Raw genomic sequence first — 21,940 nt, 5'->3', positions numbered from 1 at the left:
GTTGACACGCATCCATTCAGGGTTTGGTTGTATCCTTTAGTGATCCGCCGGGTATGTTTGAATCGAAAATGAGAAGAACTGGCTTGTTCGTGTTCTGATGACTTGAATTGTGTCGCTGTGAGTTGATAACAATCGAAACGCGTCTACCTAGCAGCCTTAGCTTCTGCTGTTCTGACGGTGGTCGATGAAATAGTTGCAGCGTTTGACTTTGTGCTAGTTTTAAACTCTGTTTTACCGCTGGATTGCGTCTTCCAGACATGGATGTGTCGACGTATTTATGGTTTTTGTCTGTTTGCACGTGCCTGGTGCACGGGAAACCCACTCTTAGGAAAGAAAGAGTTCATCACGAGCCTGAATTGAGCAGACGACCTCACGAAGATAACCAGAGCTATCAGTACGACCACGAGGCCTTTCTGGGCAAAGAGGAGGCCACCACTTTCGATCAACTCACCCCAGAGGAAAGCAAAGCCAGATTAGGGTAAGATTGGGCTTTTTGTTCAACAGACCTACTTGTGCACTATTGTTGCATATCTCTGTATGTGGGTCAATGACATGTATGACTGTTCTAGACCACAAAAAGGAGATATCGTTTAATAATATAGTGCTAAGTTTGGAAATTAAATATGTGTATCCGTATTTGTTTATATAATATATATATTATGGTTACTTAATTTCTTCTGGTTACTTCATTTCTTCTTTTGAACCCAAAGAGAGTCTATATTTTATGATTTTCCTGTCACATGACAGTGTTTGCCACACTGGCATGTCAACATTTTGGTGCTGGATATACTATTGGGATATCAGGGTTTGTCCAGGTCCTTGCCAATGTAACAAGTTCCCCAGTTGGGTGAAATGGGCGTAGACATGAATCTTGGTGCTCATCCCTCAGGACTCCCTCTCCAGTACTTTGAATGCATGGGAGGACTCACTTAACATCACAACGTGGCATCAGAGATAAAAATAATTTGCTGTTGACAGTCTTCTAGTTGCTTGGACTCTAGTTACTGTCAAGAACATTTCTCAGTTGTATTTCAAACCAAAATAAACGTAAATTATATCTTGCGTATTGAAAATGAAAGCAAAGCACATTTCTCACTCAGTTTTCAAGACACTTGCAAATAAATGTTCCTTTACACTTTATTTGAATGTGTCTTTGTTACACTGTAATTACACATTTAAGTACGGAGTAATATAAGTTAAGGTTTGGTTTATGGTTAGTTGCATGTAATTATGCATAATTTAAAGGTATTACTATAGTAACTAACAATGACACTGTAAAATAAAAAAAGTGTTACCATAAATACATGCAAACAGTACCGGTCAAAAGTTTGGAAACATTGCTATTTTTAATCTTTTTGAAATTAGTCTCTTATGCTCATCAAGCATTTATTTGATCAAAAATACAGAGAAAAAAAACTGTAATATTGTGAAATATTATTAAAATTTTAAATAATGGTTTTCTTTTTGAATATATTTTAAAATGTAATTTATTTCTGTGATGCAAAGCTGAATTTTCAGCGTCACAGCATTTCTTCAAAATAGATTTCTATTTTTAATGTTTAAAAGTTTTAATGCTTTGCATCACAGAAAGAAATTATATTTTAAAATATATTAAAATAGAAAACCATTATTTTAAATTGTAATTTAATTTCACAATATTACTGTTTTACTGTATTTTTGATCAAATAAATGCAGCCTTGATGAGCATAATAGACTTCCTTTTAAAGAAACATTCAAATTAGTAATGTGTCCAAACTTTTGACTGGCACTATATATGTGTATAATATGTATGTATTTGTATATGTGCTTTTTATTTGAAGTATTATCATGGCAGTATTGACAATGAGAATCACCACTGAGAATGAGAACTATTTTAAAAAAAATCAAACCAAACAAATTACAGTAATGACAGTTTTGGTCCTAAAAATTGGATTGACGATTAAAGCTGTGTATATACTTTTTTTTTCTTTCATTACATTGGAATGCAATATAACCTAGAATCTATAGGATCCACCCTGTTTGAGCTGAAAAGCATCTCTATGAAAACTCCACTGTACAATCAAAAATGTATTCTATGCAAGATCAAAATGTTCATTTTATGCACTCTTTTCTGTCTATGCACTTTTAAATTCTTTAGGAAAATAGTTGATCGTATTGACAGTGATGTTGATGGCTATATCACCACTGACGAACTCAAAGCCTGGATCAAAAGAGTACAGAAGCGCTACGTCTATGAGAACGTTGCAAAGGTCTGGACTGACTATGACCTGAACAAAGACAACAAGATCTCATGGGATGAATATAAGCAAGCAACTTACGGTTATTACCTTGGTGAGTCACATCGTTCTTAAATCTGAATCTGGAGTTTTAATATTGATATGTTTTTTGTGATAGCTCCCTTAATGAAATTCATTGTTTTCCAGCCAATCCAGAGGAGTTTGAAGATGCCACAGACCAGTTCAGCTTTAAGAAGATGCTTCCACGAGATGAACGCAGGTTTAATGCTGCAGATATCAATGGCGATTTAGCTGCTGAGCGAGATGAGTTCACTGCTTTCCTCCACCCAGAGGAGTTTGATCACATGCAGGAAATTGTGGTTCTTGTGAGTGTCATTTTGAATCTTAGACAGTGGTACTAACTGCCAGTTTAATACATTTTAATTAATCAATGTTTAATAATGCAGACTATTTAAGAAAAGGCAAGAGGGTTTTATTTCATAAAGTAACTGATCCATTACTTCACTATCTTCTATCAGGAAACTCTGGAGGACATTGACAAAAATGGAGATGGACATGTAGATGAGGATGAATACATTGGTAGGTTCATCTGTATTTTTGCATGTGCGGTATTACAAATCTTCTAAACCCATATGAAGCTTTTTGTGAGTTTTAGACACCCAAACTCTTGACAGAAATGACATTTTTTGGTAAATTGTCCTTTTGATGTTGCACCTCCACGGGAAAATGTCTTCAGTGTTTTTTGCTATTTCACAGCGGACATGTTTGCTCATGAAGATGGCGGTCCAGAGCCAGACTGGGTAAGAACTGAGAGAGACCAGTTTTCAGATTTCAGAGATCTGAACAAAGACGGGAAGATGGACTTAGAAGAGATCCGTCACTGGATCCTGCCGCAGGACTATGACCATGCGCAGGCAGAAGCCCGGCATCTGGTGTACGAGTCAGACACTGACAAGGTAAGAACCTTCTGAGATGCTGACCAGGAGTAGCTCTAATCCTGAATCAAAATGGTAGTATTGATCCTGTAATACATTTATGCTTCTTTAAACTAATTACATGCATACTAAACATTGATAGGAGGAACATAGGAGAAAAATACCATAAGTATGAAGTTATTTATTAAAATGTATGAATTTATTTGAAACGCAATACCGTTCAGAAGTTGGGGTCAGTATAATAAAAATAAATAAATAAAGACTTTCATTTAGCGAGGACTTATTAGATTGATCAAAAGTGGCAGTAAAGACATTTACATTGTTATAAAATCTTTTGAACTTTCTATTCAAAATCCTGAAGAAATGTATCATGATTTTCCACATAAAAATGTTAAGCAGCACAACTGTTTTCCACATTGATGATAGTTACAAATGTTTCTTAAGCAGCAAATCCGCAAATTATAACGATTTCTGAAGGATCATGTGACACTGAAGACAGGAGTAATGATGCAGCTTTGCCATCACTGGAATAAATTACATTTTAAAATGTTAGTGATGCACCGATCATGATTTTACATGGCCGATTCCGATACCGTTTTTTTTTTTAAGAAAACTGGCCGATACCGATTTATTTTTCTTTTTTACACAATAAAAGAATGAAAGTATACATGAATAAGATGTTTATTTGGTCTTTAACAGGCTAAATTGGATTTTGGCTAATGAAAACAAGTCCGCAATCTGAAATTAACGGGAAATTGAATTGGAAATGAAAAGGCTGAAAGGTGAAATTAAAGGCAACAACTGCATATTCTGCAATCCAATCAAAGATGTTACTTTAATCAGCATTTGTTTTTAAATTCAGTGAAAAGAAAAAAAGTATTTACCAGTGAAATTAATTAAAACTAAAGTATATAATTGTTCCAAAATGTAAATCAAATAATGTTTAGTGCAACAAAAAAAAACTAAGATGCTACAGCAGGTGCTTTTTAAATCAAATTAAGTCAATGTCATGACATATGTGCTTTTAAATGTCATTTTAAGGTAAAATAAAAATGATCATCCTATAGGCTACAGAACTGATAGTATTTCATTTCAAAAGTGCATGCATGTTCTTCTTTAGGCTACAAAAAGAAGTATTTCGGCTTTGTCACAAGTTAGTCTGTTTCGTTCTCATCCGATCCAACACGTGAGAAGCTGAGCTGAACAAACGCTCACTATCTGCTTGTGCAGGGCGCGGAGAGGTAAGCTCGCGCAACTTCAGCTCGCGCAGGAAAGCGGCTCTTCATTCCCTTCAGCGTATCTCGTCTCTTCCCTCAGTTCTACAGTTTCCGTTTGTAACACACAAGTGACATGTTCGCGAATGATTGCAATATAGGCGTATGTGCACGCGGGCGCACTTCCGGAAAAATACAAAGAAACCCGATTTTTGGACGGTCAACCGGTGCATCCCTAATTTTTGTGATTAGTAATTTCTGATGATTGACATCATATGCCCTTGCTCGTATCGAGAGCATCGGTCCTTGCATAAAAATATTGATACTGAATGGTTTGCCTAGTAATTTTCTTACTTATTGTGAAAATGAATGTGCAAAATAAACTTATGTAAGAAATTAACTGGCAGCTCTCATTCAAACAGATAGTGCTGATATTGACAGAGACCGCAACATCACTACATTATTATTTACACTATATACAGCACACTGTTAATGGCACAGATAAAAGTGGCTTTACGTGAAGATTGTTTCAAGTTCACTAATTAAATGTTAAAAATAATGACTTTCATTTATAATGTAACGTTGAATTGCTGTAAATAATTAAACTTGAGAAGAAAATCCATTCTGGCCTTCATTCATAGTGCTTACTAAAAGGATGCCATTAAACAAATATTTAAAATATACCAATTTTATTTTGTTACTACAGTAATTTGGAGATTCAATGGGGAAAATATGAATATTATTTAAAATTGCTATAATATTTCACAATATTACTGTTTTACTATATTTTCCCATCAAATAAATGCTGCCTTGGTGAGCATAAGAGACTTCCTTAAAAAAAAAATTACAAATCTACCGACCCCCAACTTTCAAAGCGTAGTGTATTTATATATAAAGAACAAATAAGTTAATTGATCATTAATTTTAAAGGGTACATAACACACAGTTTCTGCCAGTCTCTTGTTAATCTTGAGTACCTATAGAGTAGTATTGCATCCTTCATATCTCCGAAGAGTCTTTAGTTTGATCATATTTATAAAAGACAGATACGCTGCACCGATTCTTTCTGAAGACGGCCGAACTCGTGGAGGCGTGCAGTGGGCGGAACTAAAGCACACACACACACGCAAAATACATCATGGGATTATCCCTGGAAAAACTTTTGATTCACTATACGTTCGTGTTGTAAAATGATATGCACTTGCGCGCCGATTGCCATCACAACAGACATTTGATGCAGTTTCACTCATCGCCTGCGTTTTTGACTCATGACCAGGAACAAACACACACACTTCCAGAACTCTGATGCTGCTCTGGGAAAACAAACTGCATCCACTGTTTTCTTAACACTGGGTTATTTGGGAAGCTTTCCCTCACAACCAGAAAAGCACTTCTTTAGTGTGTTGATTAGCACTGCACAATTTGGGGAAAATATCTAATTGCAATTATTCTGGTTAAAATTGCCATTTAAAAAGAGGGCGCCCTTGAGCAGAAACTCCCCATTTCCCTCAGAGAAGTAATCGCTTTCAGGAAGTCCCTAATGTGTGTGAAGCTAGCGCTGTGTAAGTTAGCAGAACTGAATTTTTAAAAAAAAAGATAGAAACGCTTTGATTAAATATGACGACAATAAACACGACTGCATCAAAATATGGTGTATTTGATTTCTTCAAGCCTTCTTGGGTATTTTCGTAATAAAGTATGCAGTGCTGATTGTCTGCCTCATTCTGTGAAGAGAAGCCACATCGGCTCTCAAACACTCAACTAACGATATGAAGTTAAAACGGGTTATTACATTTTGTTGGACGACAAATTACTAGTTTGTGAAGATGTTTGACACGTGTTGCTTTTTCAAACGCACATTATAATCGACTCAATCTCGCAGTGCTTTCAGACGGAGCAGCTCACTGACACGCTGGACATTTATTTATTTAATTAAAATCGCAGCCTTTGCGCTTTCATAATCGCACATAACCCAAATCGCGATTGCGGTTTGATTAATCGTGCAGACCGAGTGTTGATTTTAGTGTGTCGCTGAATCCTGAAGGAGTGTATTTGGCACAGAAATACTGTCATATGTCCAACTCGTTTTTTGACATTTTGCCCATGTTTAGCATGAGAATCCAACTCTTTAACAGTGTAATAATGCGTTATGTGAAATGTTACTCTTTTTAGGACCAGATGCTGACCAAAGAAGAGATTCTTGAGAACTGGAACATGTTTGTAGGCAGCCAGGCCACCAACTACGGTGAAGACCTTACCAGGAACCATGATGAGCTATGAGCCCGAGCGAAGGGTGTGGAACTCTACCTGAGAAACGCCATGGCTTCCATTCCCTCAGAACAGAAGCCATGCCACGGACTGATCTATTGCAGCTCTACCTCACAGACACTGGGCATAGAGGAATCTCTGACTGATGGCCATAGTCCCTAATTTCCTCCTTCACTCTATGTTCTTTTTGTGGCTGGTCAAGGAACTCTTCTGGTCCTGGTTGAATGAGCTGCTACAGATTTCTTCAGCCGAAGCTGAGCCTTTTAAGTCAAACATTGTTTTAGTTTTTTTAAAGCAGTCATAGGACGAAGCCTGCACTTGTACAAATTGTGCCTGTTTTTGTCTGGTGTCAGTATATTGGAACAAACATTCTATTTATTTCGAATTTGAACTTCATGCTTTGATAATACAACGCTTTTACTACATAAAGCACTACAAGCCAGTGTTGATATATAGTTATACATAGATATGTAATTATACTTTATATTATCACAAATTTCCCATTGCTGGCCAATAATGATTGTTTTGCACCTGAGAAGCTTTGGCATGTTAATCTGAAGCCATCTGCTGGTAGGACAGTGATGTTACAGAGCGATGTTTGAAGCTGCTTAGATGAGGGACAAAACGTGTTCAGTAATTTGATAACATATTTTAGTCGTTTCTCACTGAATTTTTACAAGTCATTCAATGTTAACTACGACATTAGTCTTATAGACCTTAATCAGGGTAGTGCCATATTTCATTTTTGACATGAATGAAAACGAGGATGTGAGGTAGAGACCGTGTGTTCAATGGATTGTACTGTTATTTAACGGTTTTAAGTTTAAGTTGTTAAAATTACATTATCTTGAATACCATATGGCGTCTAACCTGACTAAAGTCTGTAGTCTTCATTTTATGCAGTATAATAGTAGATAATTTATCACCAAGATGTGGCGTGGCCACAGAGGCTTGCATGAATATGTTTATCTTGTGAAATGTTTTATTTTATTTAGTTCACAAAATTCAATGGCACCACGTTGTTAATTTGCAGGAAAGAGCAAATGAGACGAAATATCCTCAGCTGTCCGCCAGCAAAGCTCAACAAACACTTCATTTGAGCCAATATTTTTTTCTTCTCAGTGATACTTTGCAAAAAAGTAAAAATCTTTCATAAAACTTAAAAGTTGTTTTTGATTGATTTACTTTTTTTTGTCTGATTAATTGCTATATAATTGTTTTTAATTCACACAACAGATTATTATAGATGCAGAAATATTAGAGATGCACTATATTGCCAAAAGTTTTGGGAGGCCTGCCTTTACATGCACATGAACTTTATTGACATCCCATTCTTAATCCGTAGGGTTTAATATGGAGCTGGCCCACCCTTTGCAGCTATAACAGCTTCAACTCTTCTGGGAAGGCTTTCCACAAGGTTTAGGAGTGTGTTTATGGGAATTTTTGACCATTCTTCTAGAAGCACAATTGTGAGGTCAGAAACTGATGTTGGATGAGAAGGCCTGGCTTGCAGTCTCCACTCTAATTCATCCCAAAGGTGTTTTTATCGGATTGAGGTCAGGACTCTGTGCAGGCCAGTCAAGTTCCTCCACACCAAACTCACTCATTCATGTCTTTATGGACCTTGCTTTGTGCACTGGTGCGCAGTCATGTTGGAACAGGAAGGGGCCATTACCAAACTATTCCCACAAAGTTGGGAGCATGAAATTGTCCAAAATGTCTTGGGATGCTGAAGCATTAAGAGTTCCTTTCACTGGAACTAAGAGGCCAAGCCCAACTCCTGAAAAACAACCCCACACCATAATTTACGTGGCCTACCACTTCGTGGCTGAGTTGCTGTTGTTCCCAACTGCTTCAACTTTGTTATAATACCACTAACAGTTGAGCGGAATATTTAGTAGTGAAGAAATTTCACGAATGGACTTGCAACCTTTCACGGTACCACACTTGAATTCACTGAGCTCCAGAGAGCGACCCATCCAGGTGGTGCTGCACATTGGGGGTGGTTGAGGAGATTCCCCCTTCTATATGTAAAGCGCTTTGAGTGCCTAGAAAAGCGCTATATAAATGTTACAAATTATTCTTTCACAAATGTTTGTAGAAGCGTCTGCATGCCTAGGTGCTTGATTTTATACACCTGTGGCCACTGAATTCAATGATTTGGAGGGGTGTCCCTATACTTTTAGCAATATAGTACATGCATTTTGAAATCAGTGTTTCAGGATTTCTGTAACTATTGTTGCTCAACACACACTTTTTCCAAGCTTTGCTGCATTTTTTATTTCCAGCAAAAGACAGAAGTGAATTCAACCTGGCATTTAGTACTTCAGGCAAAACTGCAGCTCCATCTGTTTACCTCGGGTGAAGTGACTCGTGGATTATTATTAGAGATACTGTAATATCAAATGTCCAAGTGCGTGTCTGCAGCCCAGCCGTCTCCAGTAAGATGCCCTGCAGAAGGCAATCACATTATTTGGTGAAGATACAACATTTGTCTAAGCTAGTAGCCTAAGCCAGTTAATGTTAGGATTACCTGACCCACTGCCTAAAGGTAAAGGTTGAGTAGATACAGTTTGCAATTGCAATTTGTTCCCTGCTTCCAGCATATTTTATGTCTCAGGTTTTGTGCCCTGAGCAGAAAATACCTCTGTCTTCAAGTGAACGATGTTTTATGAACCCTAAATTGATAGCATTCCAGTATATTTCTATTTTTCTCCTTTTCACTAGGCCTAGCAGAGTTTACACAAATGTTTATTTGGCCTGAAGATAGTCAAAAGTTGTTTCTTGCAGTGAAGTATATTTACATACTGTTTTTGTTTCATGAAATTAAATCTCTTTTCTCCCTCTAGTGTTGATACATTAAGAACGCAAGCAGTTTCTCTGCATAAATCCGAGAGAATCACAGCCCTCAGTGTGCAGTTAAAGTATTTTTTTTCCTACGTTACAATATTTTTTTCGGTACCTAGCTGTAGTTTGCCTCTTTGTCGCCATCTCTGTTTGAAACCTGCAATTGCATTAATTTGCGGAATTATCTTTACGAGGGTTGTGCATCAGCACGGTTCCTTAGCTCGAATGAATTTAATGTTTTGAGGCGTTTGTGTGGCTTTCATTCATTCACCGCACCGGTGTGGATATCACAGATTCTACATCTTGGAGTATGACCAAAATAAGAATTTTCACCGGAAAATGTCAGCTTAACAAGTAAGTACACTCTAAATGGTGCTATATGGCACTAAAAGTGGTTCTTGGTCGTAACAGGGGAACCACTTTTGGTGCTATATAGCACCATATCTTAACATGTTCTGTATATGGTAGCGGTGCTATATAGCACCTTAGCTGAAGAACCACTGAAGTACCAAGATTGGTCCTATACACAGCACTTAAAGAGGTTCCCCTATGATTACGAGCCAAGAACCACTCTTAGTGCCATATAGCACCATTGTTTTAAGAGTGTAACATGTCTGCCACTTTTGTTCTGACCAACTGAGGAAAAAAACATTACAGAAAATAGTGTTATCAATGGTGATTCAATCTAACAATCGCTTAGCTTACATCACATCAAACCATGCTAATTATTATATTTTGTTCTCAAGTTGTTCATGTTAACAACATCAGCATTGCGTGACTGTATTTAGTGTGTACTAGCGTTACCTGTAGCTTTAGATTTCTGTACAGTCAAATCTTTTGCTTTTGACTACGGGTGAATCTCCAGTTGTGACTGATGATTGTCGTTTGAACCTTTCAGGATTAAATGATACATTTAATTATTCCAGCTGCTGTGAAAAAAGGCTATAAATGATCCGCCACCTGCAGCATCCTCACATGCGATATAGCCGGGACTCCTTTATGTATACAGATGTGACGTAATGACGTAAAGGCAACCTCGAACCTACAAATACCACTGAAAATTGGAACACATTATTACAAGCTTACCGTTGTGAAGTGGGCTAAGGCAAGGAGATAGTTTTGAACACTGGCTGGTTATGTATTTGCTCAATTTCAATTGATTTTGGATTATTTTCAACCAAAAAATAGTGCGGACTACAGCTTTTAGTGCAAAGACAACTATAAGCTATTGATGCACTGATTTTCCCAAAAAGAATAACTGCTGTATTTATTTGATTGATACAGCAATATTATTTCAACCAAGTGTGAAAGTGCTAGTTTCAAATGGGGATGTGACCTAAAAAATGAAAACCTCTACTGAGTGCACTAAACTGTCCAATGTCAAAAGCCTATAAATACAATGTAAAAAAAATAAACATTCTGTAAATGTATTTCTTTATTTGAGTGTTTAAGTCAGTTGCAACGAAGTTGTTTGAATTAACATTTAATGAACATTAACTTGTGTTTACAATTCATCCATCAGTTCTCCAGTACATGTGACTACACACCAAACATCTGTGCCTATGTTTATAAATGAGGTTAAGTTGATGGTTTTATCCCAGTAGAGAACTCTGATTCCTTTAGGAGTTGATACATCCTTTCCCTCGGAGACCTAGAGGGCTTGAATCAGTCCCTCCCTAAAGACCTTGTGTCTTCTGATCCAAACTCTTACATGATGCTGATAAATGCAAACATGTTAGAACGGTTTAAAGGAGCAGTTTACGGTTGGAGATGTGGGCTGTCAAGTCCAAAAATGAGCAAAAAAGAACCACATATTATAATAATCTAGTCAATAATATGACTTCAACTTTCAACTATGCCTAAAAGTGAAAATAGATACATGGCGAAGACAACAATGTGGTAAATCGGCATCTTATTTGATATATATCTCCACTGCATAATATGGGTCACTTTGTACTTATATCATGTAAACACTGTACATCCATATGTTTCTATCATGAATGCATCTGTCTTTAAATATGTTTATCTGTGTGTCTTGGGAATACTGGCTGCTCTTTTCCTCTGCTAGTTTCCTCTCAAGGTGTTGTATCCTCGTCTCCTCTCTCTCCCTTCTCTATCTCTTGTCCCAGAGTGACTGCTTAGACTGGCCCCATCTGAGTCTCTCTCAGCTCCAGCTGCCAGGGGCCCCGGTGTCCCTGTGCCCCCCAGGCATTAAGGCATACAGCATGGGAGACGTCTGCATTCTCACAGCCTCTCAGGACACAGAAAGGCTCAGTCATATGGCGCACACACACACACACACACAAAACTCTTAAGGTGTCCTGTGTATTGAGGTATTTCTTAGCTGCAGGAGATTTATAAAAATGTTACCCTAGTGAGATGGCTAGTTTAATTCTGGACTGCATGCTACTACAATATATTTCTTTATCTAAGATGACCTCTGATGATGATGATAGTCTAAACAAAGGAGGTATAAATTACCTGCAAAGCTATCCGTTAGTATTCCCAGTGAAAAGTTTCTAAAAGAACCATTTTTTCCACTATAAAGACAATTTTGTGGCATGGAAAGATTTCATGGAAGGTTCTTCATAAAAACCATTGATGCCAATGAAGGAGCGTTGCTTTTAAGATTGTATGTTTGTGTTAAAATGAGTGAAATATGACCTCATCCGTGACTTTGTGCCAAACCGTACAGACAATTGCTGCAGAATTGAGGCCACAGTCGACAGGCATTCGGATAATGAAGGGGTGTGAAGGGAACAAACTGTCCCTACGCTTCAGTGGCATTAAAGACACTGTTAAGACCTCCATCCTCCAACCGCAGCCACTAATGATCTGCGTGCATCCCAAACAAATAGAGCTGCAGTGCATTTCATTGTCAGGATTTTGACTGTCTCATCATACATGACATTTCGGTGTCTTGGCACTTCTTGTGAATTCATACAATTGTAATGATACAGAAACTGATGAGCTGTCTTCATTAGAGTAATGTGAAAAGAAAGTGTTGTTATTTTTTTTAGCATTTCTGTTTCTGTAAAGACATTAAAAACATTTAAGCAGAACCTCTCAATTTTGGCACCCTTGTTGGAAGAGTTAACAGTACCTAATAGTGGAAATGATAGTTAATGAATTAGAACTTTAAAGTTTGCTAACATTTTGTCTCATGTATAATGCACACAAAATTGGTTCTTGGTTTTCTCTCATTAGTGATTTCTGAAAAATGCTGTTGAAAATGGATCGGAACACTTGTGGCCAATCAGCAGTAGGGGGCGTGTCCACTCATGAAGGGGGAGGAGAGAGAGAGTGTGCAAGAGATTTGAAGAAAGACTGTAGAAAGAGAGATGGCTGAGAGACATTACAAGAGAGAGAAGGTCAGAGGAATATCAATGGAAAAAGAACGGTTATGATCTGGCACGGAACCGTGTTAAAGCACTCCAGCACTGGAGGGATCGAAGCGGCAGGAAAGCCTGAAAACAGATGCCGAGGTTGTGTTGTTTCTGCTCCATACGTGAGTAACAGGGATGGAAATTAGCACCCGCCACCAGCAAAATGCGGGTGATTTTGTGTTGTGGCGGGTAGATTCGCTTCACCTACCGGCCACCGTGGCGGGTAAATAAAAATAGCATAGCCGACTGTTTCAGCTGGACGGCGGACACTTTTAGAGGAGTCACATCTTCAAAAAGAAATGTGCCGTTACAAATCAAATTCACAATATGCAGTAGAGAAGTTAATTTGCGCGTGGTTGCGTTAAGCGGCTTTATTGCCATAGCGGCGGAGTCTCGAGAACATGCGCTGGAAACGTGCGCGGTTTTTTAAAGACATATCGAGCTCGCGTCGCATCCACCGTTTGAACGCAAGAGGATCTCCAGATATAGAGCTGAATAGAAAAAAAGGTATCAATGGGTCTGTCCAGTAACTCGTGATGAACCTCAGGCGAACTGCACACTTTATGAGAAGCATTTCAGTTGCTCAGACTGACTGACTTAAAGCAGCAGCAGTGACACAGAGAGAGACCGGATAGCTGGACCGAATGGCTTCAGCCAAGTGCAAGCAAAACTCACGTAGGCAGGCTATCTGACGTTTCACATGGGGTTTATTATCAGCGCCATTCCCATGCACTAATGGGGTAACGTTAGTTAGCAACACTTCACTGACAACAGCGTTATTGAATGGAAAAATAAACGATAAAGAGCAACAGAAATATATAAAGCATACATGCAGCTCACAGCTCGTGCTCCATCTAAGGACTGCCCACTCAGCGAGTGAGTAAAATAAGTGCCTTCCCCCTTAAAGGAGCAGCACCGAATTGTACTTGTTACAAGGTATAGGTCTATTGTTTTTTTAAATTGATAATATATTTATATAATATTCCATACATTATCAGACAGAATTATTATATATTTTTAGACAGGTTAATTAATAGATTATAGCCTAATTAATGTTATTATTAATGTATAATTTTAATCATACATAATAAATAATCCTGCCATATAAAGTTCGCCCTTTATTAAAATAATATTTAGATAAAAATTGGACAAATAATTACATAATAACAGTCAAAATTTAAGTAAATTAATACAAAATTTAACAATTTTGAATTTCAGAATTGTCAAAAAAGTGATTAGTGGTTCAGAATGACTGCTTAAAGGGACAGTTCACCCAAAAATGAAATTTCTGTCATCATTTACTCACCCTCAAGTTGTTCCAAACATGTACACATTTCTTTGTTATGTTGAACACATTGGAAGATTCATTCCTATGGAAGTCATTGGTGCCCCCAAAGCAGCCTGGGTACAAACTTTCAGCAAAATATCTTCTTTTGTGTTCAGCAGAACAAAGAAACTCATACAGGTTTGGAACATCATGAGGGAGAGTAAATGATGACAGAATGTTTTAGTTTTGGGTGAACTATCCCTTTAAAGTGCACCAAATAGGCTTTAGAAATAAATTAAATAATCAAATGTAAAATAATATAAAAATGTTACATTGTCGTGAATGGGTGTCCCTTATTTTGCCACACTGAAGGTGGCAACCCTAGTATGTCGTCAACACGCTTCAGAAGATGCCAAAACTAATAGTTTCATTGTTGGGACTAAAAACCTAAAACTGGAAGCCATAAAAGACCACGAATCATCCAAATGCCACATCCATTAATCTGCCCTACTCATTTAATGAAATTAATATCAGTTCATGGTTTGTGTGTGTATAAGAGAGAAAGAGAAAATGCCAGTATTTCATTTTTGAGACTTGAGATTAAATAAACTGCTGAAGTATTGTAGAGCTTGTAGTATTAATTTTCACATGCAGTTACACATTGTCGGTTAAAAACAAGAAATGGCTGGTAAAAACATTGAGTGGCTGGTAGATTTTGAAATCCACCAGCCACAGTGGCCGGTGGACAAAAAATTTAATTTCCATCCCTGGTGAGTAACACTGGTTTTGCTATGTTTCACAGAAACAAGACATGCTGTTGTTGTAATGTTAGCTCAAGTAACAGGACGGTTTTGAGTGTCAATGGTTTGTTTGGAGCTGCTGTGCTGCTGGCGACTAACAAACTCTTGCTTGTATATTGGCTACTCTCCCTGTTGAAAAAAAAAACAGCATATGCTGGTTAGGTATGTTTTGAAGCATGGCAGCTGGTTTGAGTTGGTTTAAACTGGTCCTTAATTGGTCATGAGCTGGAGCTAGTTTCTTAGGACCAACTTAGCTCAAACCAGCTGCCATGCTTCAAATTTAACCAGCATTTCAACAGGACTTATGTACACTATGGCCCTGTCCCAAATGGCACTCTAAACCCTCACCGTCTTCCTCTGAGTCCGCACTTTCACGACGTAATCCCACTTTGACTGCCGGGAAGAAGTCCGCTGCATAGCTCGCACCAGTGCGGGCTCGGCAGAAGTGCGCATCGAGGGCGCATATCGACCTCAAAGGGGCGCTCGCGAGCACCCTTCTGAGACCTAAAATGACAAATGTTTATAGTTTGTTTATTTTGAAGGTGGAACAATGAAGGAATGGCGTGTTTGTTTGGGTTGATTTCAAATATCAACAGTTTCTCCGAAAATAGCTTACTGCACCTTTAATTCAGGTGTTTGTGTGACCCTGTTGGTATTTAGATGCGTTTTGGTCGATCAGATCACAAGTAGACGAGGGAGACACATTCCCTTTTACACCTGGGGCCTCGTTTATAAAATGTTATGTAGAAACTGTTCCAGGTTTGATCTAAGATCATTTCTCAATGTGTGCAGGCCCATCGCAAGGGGGGTGCGAGGCCCTGTGCGAACGTGATGTGCGAGGCCCATTAACGAGGGTATTAACGATTGCTATAGTAGGCCTAACGAAAACATTTTCTTTATGTGTATATATATATATATATATATATATATATATATATATATATATATATATATATATATATATATATATATATATATATATAATTTTTTTTATTTTTTTTATTATTATTATTTATTTTTATTTTTTTTAAATTGTATATTCAGTTTAAAAGCAATAACTTCAAGAAAAATTGTAACTGAACTGCACATTTTGGTGCTTAAATTATGTTCTAAATTCTGAATGGGTCAAATGCGTTTGCAAAACGGCCTGAACCCACTTGAATTCGTTTGGACTGCTCTCTCACTGAATCATATGAAATGATTTCTCAGTCAGTAAAACAAACCAGTGCTGTTTTTCAGTAGTTTCCCTCTGTGAACAGATTAGAAAACGTTTCAAACGTCCAGAGATAGAGTAGGCTACACTCGTTCCACAGCACCGTTGCTCTCACTCCGACTCTACCCTTGACGTGGCGGTAAGCACTTTTCCACGTCAAAGACCATTTTTATAAATATGAACTTTATTGGATTTTAGCGTATGCACACTCTAAGATCAAATCTGTGCATAAGCACGTTTTATAAATGAGCCCCTGGTGTTTTAATCTATTTTGTCCACTTTCAACCACTTCTGTCCTGATTTCTTCCAGGGGAGGGTCTATGGACGGGTAAATGTTTTTTGTGTTTTTATCTTTCGATCTAATGGACAAAATAAGCTCACACAATTTACAACATGCCCAGAGACAACAAAAAAAAAAGAAAAAGGGAACAACATCAGCTTTCATTTCAGCTCTGACAGCCACAAGACCATGCGAACACTGAGCGCATGTTAGAAAGCAGGAATGCTGAGAGAACATTGTGCTTGGTACATTTTTCGTCTTCAAACCAAGCTTGGGTCTTCAGCCGACAAAGTTTTAATCCTGTCTGGCTAGCGCGGTTCCCATAATGTTCACGCATTAGGTCAGTATTGGCGGAGAGTAGACAATCTTTTTTGGCTGTTCAAATGCATTCGACCACAAAAATTCGATACGAAAGCAATCTGGTAAAATGCATTTTTAACTCCCTCTGGAAGTGGACAAAATGTTTTGGACCCCATTTACCAAATTTTTCGACCCAAACGCATCCTAAAGGCCTGTTCACACCGGGACGATTTTCGCGCGCGTTTATCGCTGACGTTTAACGCCTCGTGACTAAACAAAGGCCGCCAATGTGAGTGTGCACACCGACGCGCAAAACGCCAGGCGTAAAAGCGTAATTAAAAAAAAAACGCCTTGGGCGTTAAAAACTGTCCGACCAATGAGATCAGCGCTTTTGTTCACGTGCCTGGAGCTGCTGAAGTGACAGTAAAACATGACTTGGTGGCACTCAAGCACAAAACGCTCTTGCCGAGCACACATTGATACGACGAAGAAGTAGTAAGTAGACAAAGAAGAAGATGAGTTGCTAAAGCTGCTTGCCAGTTAGCAAAAAGTGTGTGAATGGTTTTGGCCATAGACATAATATGTCTATGGTTTTGGCAAGCACGTAAATGCTGCCTCTCTTCTCCTTCTGTGTGACAAGCGAGTGTCAGAGGCGTAAAATGCTGCAGCTCCACCTTGTGTACCGGGAGCGCATCTACTGAATGTGCACGTTCACTCGGCGCATCGCCAGTGAAAATCGCTTGGGTGTGAACACTCAAGACGCGCCGAAAAACGTCACGAATAACGCTGGCGATAAGCGCGCGCGATATTCGTCCCGGTGTGTGTACAGGCCTTAAGGGTTAGTTCACTCAAAAATAATTTTCTGTCATTAATTACCCTCATGTCGTGCCTTCGTTCATATTTCTTTCTGAAATCCAAGCGCTTTCTGACCCCCCTATAGACTTATTACCACTTTCAAGGCCCAGAAAGTGGTTAGTAAAGAGCTCATTAAAAATAGTGACCACAATGGTTCAACCTTAATTTTCTGAAGCGACAAGAATACTTGTGCGCAAAAAAACCCTAAAATAATGAATTTTATTCAACATTTTCTTCTCTTCCATGTCAGTCTCCTACGCGGTTCATGTTGTAAACAGTGCAGCGCTTCCGGGTTCTACTTCAGAACGCCGGCTCATTATTGTCCACTGATTGGCCGACTCCTGCGTCAGCATCTCACGCATGTGTCGTTCTGCTCACGTGAACAGCGTCGGCCAAGACTGATCTGAATTTGTATCCTCAGCAGGCACAGTGTGCACTTGGAAGTTGTTTTGGCGTCTGTTGGTTTGTCCAAACCACTAACCCTAAGTATGAATAATAAACAGCGATGGAGTGAATTGATTTGGATTTGTGAGTGGACAAGAAGGACACAGCACTGTCCTTCAGGAGCATCTCTGATCTCACCCGCCTCCACTCAGCAGCAGAGACCCAAGGCCAGCGCTTTATAGTTAAAGTGCACAGGATTATCTGTGTCTGAGGCACAGAACACATCACAGGAATGCCCTGTCAAACATTAAACGCTGAAATGCAAGAACACTCCACTTCAAATGATTGCTCACTGGCCTATTACTAAAGGGGTTAAGTCTAATCCCCTCAGAGTTTAACTGCTATCAATGTCCTGCAAGGAAACGTAACTGGAATAAAGTCAGGAGGTTTTGAACAGGAGGTTGACAATGTTCAGGCTAGTTGACATGCATGATTCCATCATTTTGTAAAGCAGAGAAGGAGGTGTGCGTGTTAATTGGCAACATAATGTGGACATGATGCACTTTACAGCTTACACAGGACGGGACTGACCCATAAAGGGACCAGCCACGGTTTATTTTTAATGCACCAGCCTTTTATTATGGTGTCTAAGTGGTAACTCATGATCAGTTTACTTATTAAGCAAACTGTCATAAGTCTTATTTCTAGAGAAATCCAACAAAAACAATTCCCAAATTGCCATTTGACATTTATAATGCTACAAAGATTTCTATTTCTATTTCTAATCCTGTAATTAAGCAGCTCAACTGTTTTCAACATTGATAAGAGTAAAAAATGTTTCTTGAGCACCAAAGTCTGTGGCAAAAAAAAAACTGCATAAGCAACTCTGATTAAAAGCTACACGTGCAAAAAAACACAAAAAAAACAATTGGCCCTCTAGCTGTTAAATAATGCCACAGCATGCGTCTTGCGGAAGAACTTTATTTTGGATGTAGTTCGGCTCTGCTGCTCATCTGCGTGGATGAATGTGATTCGGAGCACCAATGTACTCATGCACGCATACGGGATATCTAATCAGAGCGAATGGACAAATACATTTTGAATGATCCTTTAGTCATTTTTTCTCATTTGTTTTGAAATCCATTCAGCTTAATGCTATTCCCACACGCCATAGACGAGGGCATTTTCTGTGTATGGATATGACGTGCACATAGGCCTATGCAATTTCCCGCGAAACCCGTCCCGCTAGCTGTAAAATAAATTATAATGCTGCCTTCACATGCTATCAAAATTTCTACTTCCCACTTCAAAAGTCGTGATTATGAGCTTGTTGCATTCAAGTGCTTTGTTGTTGGAATAAGCATGAATCATGGAGGCCATGTTTATTCTTGCATATTTATTGGGAAAATCTTATTAAAACCAAAATGATAGTGTCACATCACATGCACTGACAACCATAAACATTTACGATGCCAAATTTCGCTGTATATTATGCCCTGAAAAGGCCTTGTCCATTGCATTCTCTTTTTCTGCTGCGTGTCTGGCCTAGATTCCTTTAGCTCGGAGAAAGGCATAGAGAGGGGAATGCTGTAGGTGTTTGGACCCCTCCTTTCCCTCCATCATCCTCTCCCCCTTCTTTTCCTCCTCAGGGAATGAAGCCCCATCTGCTACACTGTGTGTCTTGCGAGGAAACGGGAGAAAATAGGCTGTTTCTGAGCTCTTTAGGGGCCACTTTGGAGCTCCCTTTAAATGCAGACAGCTGATGGAATCTTTCCTTAGTTTGTGTTTTACTTTGTGTTTTGTGTTAATCATGAGCATACTCATGGAAAATTAAATCAAACTACTGACTTCCAGTCTTTGCTTCTCCGAGTCCTCGCACAATTAGCTGTGTTGTTTCAGAAAACTGCCCTGGCTATGAATTGGAACGTGTCTAGAGGCAGGATAGATAAGATCTTATCACATAACTCATTTTGATCTTTTGTTGATCCATTGGGGCTCCATCTTTGTGGCCACACATGACATTATTCTTCTGCTAATGGCTAAATGCTCACAGGAGCTAATTAGGACTGGTTTTCTGTGTTAAGGAAGGAGTGAGGAGGAATGAGGGTTCAGCCAGGGTAAAAATAAGTCTTTCCATCCCTACATGTATTCGTAGTGAGGAATTACTATTTCAGTTTAGTTCTAACAGCAGCCCTCTCATTATCCAAAAAGTGAGGGGGGTGTTTAAAACTGAAAATAGTTCTAAGATGGGCCAATTACATGGTGTTAAGAGAGCCAGATTTTGTGTGTTTCAGTGTGCTGGATCAAAATGTATTCAATGTAGGCTATTTAGTGAAAGAGCTACATTGAGGATTTCAAACTCTTGAGAATGAGATTCAGTGCTGCCTACTAGTTTACCCAAATATGAAAGATCTGTCATTATGTCATTGAATGACTAACTTTCTTCTGTGGAATACAAGTTAATAATTTCTTCAGGGATGGTGACGTATAGAACATAAACTCTGTTTATGATTCTTACACGTTTTGTACATCATAATAATCTTCACAGATGAACACAATCCTTGTGAATTTTATAGCCTTAAAAAAAAAAATCTACAAAAATAAAAAGCCATCAATGTCAGCATTACTAAACTTCTGACACGTCTTTCAGTCTTTTTTTTAAAGCTGCAGTCCGTAACTTTTGGCGCTCCAGCGGTTAATAAACATAACTGCATGTGTCTTGCGGAAGAACATTGCAGCCGGAGCTACTTCTCTCTGTTTATGTCTATGGCAAGTCACGCAGGGACTGTGCTTCTCCGCAGCGGTTCCTACCAGACACTTATTATAAACACTTATTATAAGTGTACCATAATGATTCAGGGTAAGACAAAAACACGGTTTGGAAAATGGATTCATGTTGTACATTCTCATTATATAATTTTTGTAAATCTTGAACACAAAGTTACGGACAGCAGCTTTAAAAAAAACTTTCCGTTGTAATAGTTTGCAAGAGTGCGAGTATAAACACAATGAGGCTGTGGAAAGTGAGTAGATGAGTTTACCTGTTCGGTGTTATGATGTTTAGGCTAATGTCCCCGACAACCTCTGTAATAATCCCATTTAGTCACTTAACAGATAGCACACGTACGTCTGCAAGATGCCAGTTAAAGATCACTTCATCTGTTTACAAACATCTGATAGACGTCTTTAAGGTTTCTATGTTTAAGAATGTATGTAAAACTGGCATCTTAAAGACATTGTCTAAACGTCTATTTGACATCTGACAGAAAACGTCCAATAGACGAATCGCAGATGAGCAAACAAACACTAAAAAATATGTCTTCCAGATGTAAACATGCACTCCGTACGTGATCTTAACAGCCGTCTTTTTCAATACACCACACACAAAACAAAAAAAATTCACAAGGGGGTAGGCCCTATTAATTATGTAGTGTTTTATATCGAAGAATAAAACATGAAAATATCTTGAGCCTGTGTAAACAAACAGATCTTATTGGCATTTAACCAAAAACCCATAAAAAAACGGACATCAAGACAATAAAATTGACTGTGCAAAAATAACTTGCTTCTGGGTTTTCTGCATCACTCTAGGATGACAGGACTTTATAATCGGTTGAAATATCTTGAATAGCTATAAAAGGTGCGTTTCCCAAAAGCATTGTTAACCAATATGGTCAGTTGCTTTTGGGAAACACAACCCTGGTCAGATATTCAGCTTTTTCAGTAGCGCAAAAGATGAACAGCAGGATAGGTTCCCATTAAAGGAAAACACTGCCACTATGTGGCTGAATATTCCCAAACAACCATTGTGTAAGGAATTTGAAGAGTTATTGCTTTATCCACATTCATACTTTCAGCTCTGCATTTATTTAATTAATTTAGCATTTATTGCGCTTATTCTGTAATATAAAAGATCTATAAAACCTCATGAGAGAATTACACACCAAGCCATCG

At 38.4% G+C, this 21,940-nt stretch overlaps 1 protein-coding gene across 1 annotated transcript; it reads left to right on the top strand.

The window, feature by feature from the left end:
• rcn1 (reticulocalbin 1, EF-hand calcium binding domain) lies at nucleotides 1-7,819 on the top strand. Its single transcript, XM_079837930.1, has 6 exons — nucleotides 1-478; nucleotides 2,138-2,331; nucleotides 2,424-2,602; nucleotides 2,756-2,816; nucleotides 2,994-3,193; nucleotides 6,559-7,819. Exons 1-6 carry the CDS (start codon nucleotides 258-260, stop codon nucleotides 6,664-6,666), a joined length of 963 nt encoding a protein of 320 aa, XP_079694056.1. The 5' UTR covers nucleotides 1-257; the 3' UTR covers nucleotides 6,667-7,819.
• Nucleotides 7,820-21,940: the final 14,121 nt, after the last annotated feature.

This window comes from Gobio gobio (genome assembly GCF_949357685.1).
Source record: "Gobio gobio genome assembly, chromosome: 2".
Lineage (NCBI taxonomy): Eukaryota > Metazoa > Chordata > Actinopteri > Cypriniformes > Gobionidae > Gobio > Gobio gobio.
This window is presented reverse-complemented; position numbering and strand designations above follow the sequence as displayed.

Bases quoted from the DNA above. Each gene is read 5' to 3' on its own strand.
- rcn1 (XM_079837930.1), top strand. From the start codon at position 258: ATGGATGTGTCGACGTATTTATGGTTTTTGTCTGTTTGCACGTGCCTG. The intron at 479-2,137 runs GTAAGATTGGGC...TAAATTCTTTAG, and splicing joins GAAAGCAAAGCCAGATTAGG to GAAAATAGTTGATCGTATTG. The intron at 2,603-2,755 runs GTGAGTGTCATT...ATCTTCTATCAG, and splicing joins TGCAGGAAATTGTGGTTCTT to GAAACTCTGGAGGACATTGA.